We start from the raw sequence: 8,063 nt of genomic DNA, 5'->3' as shown, positions 1-8,063 counted from the left end.
TGTATATGTGCCAGGTGCCGGGGGGCGATGGGAACCCAACATAAGAGACACAAATTTCTAAATATATCATAAAGAAATAATTATAATTAAATATTAGGTTAGTGGGATGGTGATCAGAGCCTGGTGGGGGGAAGTGGGACAGGGTGTGTTGGGGTGGGAAAAAGGCTGTGACTTGAAATGGAGAGGTTTGGGAAGGCTTCACTAAGAAGATGACCTTGAGCAAAGACTTGCAGGAGATGAGGGAGCTGGCTATGAAGTTGCCTATAGCAGATGACCAGCATGTGCAAAGGCCCTGTGGCAGGATTCTAGGGCAAGATTCTGAGGCGACCTGGTGTGTTGGATGAACACTTGAGGAGGCCCATTTGGCTGGAACAGAGCTGGGGGATGGGGATGGAGGCCATCCCAGGCCAGGGTAGCAAAGGATGGGGGCTGCACCCTGGTGGAGGTGGATGAGGGCGGGGTGAGAAGAAGGCAGACTTTGAGTCTGTTTCCGAGGTAGTCCTGCCTTTGGGTTAGGTAGAGAGGAAGGCAGCAGGCCTCGGTCTAGTCACTCTGTTTCCAGCCCAGGTGCCCAGGTGTTGAGTTGGTGGGGGAAGGAGGCCAGGTCCTGCTAGAAAGGGGCTGGGCTAGGCTAGGCTGCAGGTGCTCCCCCCGCCCCCACCCCCCCGCACCCCACGGCTCCTCCTCCTCCACCCCCTCTCAGGGCGACAGTTACAGGCAAAGAAGAGGAAGTGGTAGCTAGCTAGCAGAGGCAGGCGGGCAGGCGGGCGGGCGGAGGAGGCCGCGAGGGTGCGCGGGCCGGCTGGGCAAGCCAGCAGCCATGGAGCTGTGGCGCCAGTGTACCCACTGGCTAATCCAGTGCCGGGTGCTGCCACCCAGCCACCGCGTGACCTGGGAGGGGGCCCAGGTGTGCGAGCTGGCACAGGCTCTCCGGGATGGCGTCCTTCTGTGCCAGCTGCTCAACAACCTGCTGCCCCATGCCATCAACCTGCGAGAGGTCAACCTACGCCCCCAGATGTCCCAGGTGAGCCCGCCACTGGCCGGCCTGACAGAGGGTGGGAGGTGGGAGGCTCCCACCCAGGCCTGGCATCCTGGGGCTTAACCCACTGCACCTCTGGGCCTAGCACAGAGTATGGGGATGTGGTGGAGAGATTGTGGGGTGGCCCACCCCAGGGTCACGGGAATGGCTTAATAGGGTCCCAGTTTAGCCTACATCTAGGCTGAGAACTGGCAAAGTGGCGGTTAACGTCCCCAAGCCGCAGGCTGACTCCACTGGGGATTGAACCCCTAGATGGGGCTGTGTGGGGGTCTAGGAACCTCCTGGGTAGCCATAGGGGGTCTGAGGTTTTTGACTCTTTTGACCGCCCCCCACCCCAAGATTCTGGCTATGGGGGAGGTGCTTCCTCCGATTCCTTCCCCCACATGTGTCTCCTCCTCCTGGGCCCCTTCCTTCCCCTCACATCTTCCCCTTGGCTTCCTGCCTGGGCCCCGGGGCAGCGCAGGGCGGGTGGGGGGCTGTGGTCTTCCTAGCTCTGCCCACCCCCAGGGGCACACTGGGACGAGACCTGGTCCTGAGCCTGGAGAGCGGGTCCTGGGGTTTAGGGGAGCCTAGTAATAGCTGCTTTTTCTCTGTAGGGATTTTTACCAGGGCCCTGGGTCCAGGGGGAGGCGGATTTGACTGTGACCGCCCCCGGCTCAGGAAATATATTCAAATCCCTATTTGAATGTGGTTGGGTGGGGGAGGCAACTGGATTTGCTCTCTGTACCTTCTCTGGTTCCCTATGGCCTCCTGAGTGCTGGGTAGAAGTGATGTCTGCTGATGGCTGGGAGTTGGAGGTGTCCAGCCTGTCCTGGAGGTCTGAGGCGACACTTGCCATCCAGCCCTCAGGCCCTACCCTGGGATGGAAAGCTTGTCCTGGAGGCTCTGTGGGTTGGTGGGGGGGAACTTTCTGGAGATGGGAGGCGGGTGCCCTTGCCTCCTCTCTGGGCTGAGATGCCACGTGCGGAGGGGGGGAGGGGAAGTGTGATCAAGGAGTGAGCCCATGGGGGACCTTGGGGGTGTTTCCTGGCACAGGGCCATAGGTGGGAGTGGTGGGCTGTCCACCCTCCCTGAGCCTAGACAGGCTTCCTGAAAACGTGAGTGAACCCCAGGACCACCCCCCCTCCCCCGCCCCGGCCAGCTGCCCTGGCCACAGGCCATCCCAGATTTGCCTATGTTTGCTTGGTTCCTTCTGGCTTCCACACATAAGGAAGTAGCCAGCGGACCTGAGGTCCCGAGGCCTGCAGGCAGTCAAGATCCAGTGAGACTTCAAGAGCAGCTAATGCAAAAGTGGGTAGATTTAAGGATGAATTTCCAGCCCTGCCTGCATCTTTCCTACAGCTGGCTCTCTGATGAAGTGCAAGGGGGTGTGGCCTTAGTCTCTAGGAGAACAGCTGAAGGGTCCTGTCCACTGAGGATCCAGGCCCAGATCTGGCCCACAAGGTACTCCCAGACTGAGGGAGACAGGCATTGCCCAGCTCTGTATTGTCAGGACCAGGGTGGAGGGAGAAATCTTTGGGCTGGGAGCCCTGGAGCAAAGGCAAGAAAGACATTGCCTGGAGGAGTTGGGCTTTATCCAAGAGGGGACATTTGTGTTGGGTTTTGAAGAGTGCATAGGAGTTTTCTTATTGCTCTGGCTTCCAGCGCCTAGCTGTGTCAAGCTCTGCACAGGGCAGGGGTGTTCCCTGATCCTCCCTGGGAAATCTGGGAGTCTGGGAGCTCTATTCCTTCCTGCCCTGAGCATTTTTGTTTCCTTTCGAAGCTCAGCCCTGTGCCCCATTCACAGTGAGACAAGAGGGAAGCTAAAAGCTGGTCATGTTAAGTGAGAGGGAGGTACTGGAAGAATAGCCTGTCTAGGTTTGCAAGTCCCTGGCCTTCAACACATTTAAGCTCAGGCCAGGAACTGCCAGTGCGATATAGAAGGGCAGAGAGAGACAAGGAAGGATGCCTCTGATGGGGGTGGGAGACACACACTCTGCTTTTGCTCAGTTGTTTCCTGGGTAGAGGGTAGGAGGAGCATATTCATTCATTCATCAAGAATTAGGATGTATGGCCAGGCTTCTTCTTGGTGCTGAGACAGTGGGGAAGAGGCACACACAAACCCCTGCTGTCAAAGAGCCTGCATTATAGGAGTTCCCGCTGTGGCACAGTGGATTAAGAATTTGGGGAGTTCCCGTTGTGACGCAGCAGAAATGAATCCAACTAGGAACCATGAGGTTGCGGGTTCGATCCCTGGCCTCTCTCACTGGGTTAAGGATCTGGTGTTGCCATGAGCTGTGGTGTAGGTTGCAGATGTGGCTTGGATCCTGCATTGCTGTGGCTCTGGCGTAGGCCGGCAGCTACAGCTCCGATTAGACCCCTAGCCTGGTAACCTCCATATGCCACGGGTGCGGCCCTAAAAAGACGAAAGACGAAAGACAAAGACAAAAAAAAAAAAAGAGAGAGAGAGAGAGAATTTGACTGCAGCAGCTGGAATCACTGCAGAGGTGTGGGTTCAACCCCCAGCTCCAGCGCAGTGGGTTAAAGGATCTGTCATTGCCTCAACTGCAACATATGTTGAAGCTGTGGCTCAGATTCCGTCCCTGGCCTGGGAACTTCCATATGCTGCTGGTGCGGCCATTTAAAAAAAAAAAAGGAGCCTGCCTTCTAGTGGGAAACACTGACAGTGGGCAGATAAGAAAACATATACATGGTCAGAGGTGGTACTTGGTCTGGAGAAGGGGGCTCGGGAATGTGGATTGTACTTTTGCGTAGGAGATGAGGTGACATTTGAGCAGAGACCTGGGCAAAGTGAGGGAACGAGGCATGTGAATCTGAGAAAAGATTGGCTCCCAGCAGAGAGCACTGCCGTGCAAAGGCCCTGAGGTGCAAGTGGCTGGAGCCCACATCGTGCTTTGGGGCAGGGAGTGCCCTGGCTGGGTGCGGGAGGGGAATGGTTCATGGGTGAGGTCAGATTGAAGTGAGTCTCCAAAAGCTGGACCGTCCCTCTGAGATCTGAGACCCAGAGAAAGGGTGTGTCATCATAGGCCACCACAGTGATGACCAGACACCTTTACTCTCTCTGGGAGCTCACATTCCGAGTTGCAGAGATGAAATTTTAAGGCGGAGGATGCTGAGAGGAAGGGATGAATGTGACAGTCATTGTGGGAAAGATCCACCAGGACCGGCAAGCTGATTAGACTCGACAGGGGGGCGGTCCCTGGAGCCAAGAGGATGAATCTTTTTTCAGCTCCTATACCGTATGACCCCAGGCATGTTACTTAACCTCTCTGGGCTTTGGTCCCCTGTACCACTGGTTTAGGCAGGAAAGGGAGAGAGTGGGAGAGGAGGGTTGGGCTGGGGTCGGGGTAGGGAGGTGTTGGTGGCTTGGAGGAGCCAGACTGGAGTTCAAAGCCCTGCAAGCACCACTTCCTGGTTTCACCTCTCTGAGTGTCAGTTTCCCCATCTGTGAACTGTGGATAAAAATGGCACCTTTGGAGTTCCTGCTGTGGCACAATGGGATAGGTGGCATTTCTGGAGCACAAGGACGCAGGTTCAAACCCTGGCCCGGTAGAGTGGGTTAAAAGATCCGTTATTGCAGATGCAGTGTAGGTTGCAAATGCAACTCAAATCTGATCCCTGACCATGTCCAGAGAGGCTGAAAAAAAAAATAAATAAACAAACTAAAAACCCCAGTACCTTTGGGGGAAGGACAGCTGTAATACTTCAATACTCCTCAACACATGTTGACACCTGATAAACTCTAAATCTCTCAAAAAAGTCTTGCTCAGAAAGATGAGAGAGAGCAGGAGGATTGGCAGCCTAGCACAGCCTATAGGAATGGTTTTTTCTTTTGCTTTTTTTTTTGTCTTTTTAAGGTCACACCCCCAGCATATGGAAGATTCCAGGCTACAAGTGGAATCAGAGCTATGGCTGCTGGCCTACGCCGCAGCCACAGCAACGGGATATCTGAGCCGGTATCTCCGATCTACACCACAGCTCACAGCAACGTGGGATCCTTAACCCACTGAGTGAGGCCAGAGATCGAACTTGCGTCCTCATGGATACTAGTCAGGTTCCTTTCCGCTGCGCCAAGATGGGAACTCCAGGGCAGTAGTTCTTAATGGGAGTGGGGTTTTGCCTCCCAGCGCACCTTTGGCGATGGCCATGTCTGGAGACAGTCTGAATGGTCACATCTGGGAGCTTCTGGCCTCTAGGGATAAGGGTCAGGGATGCTGCTCAACACCTGACAATTTCATTACTCGGCCCCAGTGTCAACAGTCCTGAGGTTGAGAAAGCCTGTGCTAGGGGACAGCCTGGTAGAATCTTAAGATATTTAACTCTTTGGTTAACGAATACATGTATATCGTTCAAAGATCAAAACGCACCAAAAGCTGCAGAGGGGAAAATATAACCTCTAGCCCTCTCCTATCCTTCCCCCATAAGTGACTACTTTTTTTTTTAAGTTGACTGTATATCCTTCTGGCATTTCCTCATGCAAATAGGAATTTAGGTGCTTATTAACAATTGTTCTCTCTTATATGAAAGATTGCACAGACCACCCGCTGCTTTTCACTCTGCTTTCCTCAATTTAATCATTGTCTTGGAAATCTTTCCAAATCAATACATAGAGAATGTTCTCATTCTTTCAAAAAAGATGCCTGCGCAATATTGCAGATTGTCCATTTATTTACCAAACCATTTATATTGGGCTCTGTGCCTGGCATTTTTCTAACCAGGGGCTGGCAAACTATAGTGGGAGGACTGAATCTGGACCCCAGTGTGTTTTCTGTTTGTTTGTTTTTAATTTTATTGGAGTATAGTTGACTTACAATGTTGTGTTAGTTTCAGGTGTATAGCAAAGTGAATCAGATATTCATATACATATATCCATTCTTTTTTCCCATATAGATTATTGCAGACTACTGAGTCTGTGCTGTAAGTAGGTCCTTTCTAATTATCTGTTTAATCTACAGTAGTGTGCATCTGTTACTCCCATCATCCTAATGTATCCCTGCCCCCCCTTTTTTCCCCTATGGTAACCATAAGCTTGATTTTGAAATCTGGCAGTTTGTTTCTGTTTTATAAATAAGTTCTTTTGTATAATTTTTATTAGGTTCCACATATAAGTGATATCATATGATATTTGTCTGTCTTTATTTGACTTACTTCACTTAGTATTATAATCTCCAGGTCCATCCAGGTTGCTGCAAATAGCATGATTTCCTTCTTTTTTATGGCTGAATAATATTCCATTGTATTTACGTACCACATCTTCTTTATCCATTCCTCTATTGATGGACATTTAGGTTGCTTCCACATCTTGGCTATTGTAAATAGTGCTGCAATGAATATCAGGATGCATGTATCTTTTCAAAGTTATGTTTTTCTCCACATGTGTGCCCAAGGGTGGGACTGCTTGGTCATATGGTATCTTTATATTTAGGTTTTTTTTTTTGTCTTTTTGCCATTTCTTGGGCCGCTCACGTGGCATATGGAGGTTCCCAGGCTAGGGGTTGAATCGGAGCTGCAGCCACCAGCCTACGCCAGAGCCACAGTAACGCTGGATCCAAGCTGTGTCAGCAAACTACACCACAGCTCACGGCAACGCCGGATCGTTAACCCACTGAGCAAGGGCAGGGACTGAACCCACAACCTCATGGCTCCTAGTCGGATTCGTTAACCACCGTGCCACGACGGGAATTCCTATATTTAGTTTTTTAAGAAACTTTCATACTGTTTTCATAGTGGTTTCACCAACTTACATTCCCACCAACAGTGTAAGAAAGTTCCATTTTCTCCACATCCTCTCCAGCAGTTATTGTTTATAAACTTTAAAAATAATTTTAAAAATTTATTTATTTTCTTTTTATGGCTGCACCTCTGGTATATGGAAGTTCCTGAGCTAGGGGTCAAATTGGAGTTGCATCTTTGACCTACACTGCAGCTTGTGGCAACATCGGATCTTTAACCCACTGAGTGAGGCCAGGGCTCAAACCTATATCCTCAAGGACATTATGTTGGCTTCTTAACCCACTGAGCCACAACAGGAACTCCTAAACTTTTTTTAAAAGAGACTCTTTATTTTATTATTTATTTATTTATTTTTGGCCATGCCCATGACATGTGGAAGTTCCTGAGCTAGGGATTGAACCTGCATCAGAGAAGCGACCCACGAGGCTGCAGTGACAATCCCAGATCCTTAACCTGCTGAGCCACAAGGGAACTCCAATTGTTTGGTTTTTGTTTTGTTTTGTTTTGTTTTTGCTTTTTAGGGCCACACATGAGGCAAGTGGAAGTTCCCAGGCTAGGGACTGAATCGGAGCTGCAGCTACTGTCCTATGCCACAGCCACAGCAATGCAGGACCTGAGCTGAGTCTGCAACCTATACCATAGCTCACAGCAAGGTCAGATCTTTAACCCACTGAGCAAGGCCAGGGATTGAACACTAATCTTCCTGGATGCTAGTCGGGTTTGTTACTGCTGAGCCACAAGGGGAACTCCCTTTTGTAAACTTTTTAATGATGGCCATTCTGACTGGTGTGAGGTGGTAACTCATTGTAGTTTTGATTTGCATTTCTCTAGTAATTAGTGATGCCGAGCATCTTTTCATGTGCTTTTTGCCATCTACAGCGTATTTTATAATTTTATTGGCACACAGCCACGTCCTTTCATTTATGTATTATATAACATGCTGATTTCCAGTTGTAACTATACAGTTGAGTAATTGCCACAGAGAGTGTCTGGCCTGAGAAGCTGAAGATATTTTCTACCTAGATCTTTGTAGAAAAGTTTGCTGATCCCTCATCTAAATGCTTTCCTTTTTTTAATCTTTTTTCTTTTTAGCCTCGCCTGTGACATATGGAAATTTCTGAGCCAGGGATCCAACCTGTGCCATGGTAGCTACCCAGGCCACTGCAGTGACAATACCAGATCCTTAACCTGCTGTGCAATAAGAGAACCCCCCCCTAAATACTTTCTATACATTAACTCATTTAATCCTCATAACAACCTGTGAGGTAGATATCATTATTATTCTCATATT

General features: G+C 50.2%; 1 protein-coding gene across 1 annotated transcript in view; it reads left to right on the top strand.

The window, feature by feature from the left end:
* The first annotated feature begins 741 nt into the window (after positions 1–741).
* Positions 742–8,063, top strand: part of VAV1 (vav guanine nucleotide exchange factor 1) — a 63,052-nt gene continuing 55,730 nt past the window's right edge. The window contains exon 1 of the mRNA XM_047777316.1: positions 742–1,024. Within this exon, the coding sequence (XP_047633272.1) occupies positions 821–1,024 (204 nt within the window). The 5' untranslated portion in view covers positions 742–820. The remainder of the gene's footprint in view (positions 1,025–8,063) is intronic.

Source organism: Phacochoerus africanus, chromosome 4 (assembly GCF_016906955.1).
Source record: "Phacochoerus africanus isolate WHEZ1 chromosome 4, ROS_Pafr_v1, whole genome shotgun sequence".
Classification (NCBI taxonomy): Eukaryota; Metazoa; Chordata; class Mammalia; order Artiodactyla; family Suidae; genus Phacochoerus; species Phacochoerus africanus.
Note: the sequence above shows the minus strand (reverse complement) of the source record. Positions and strands in the feature narration are given on the sequence as shown.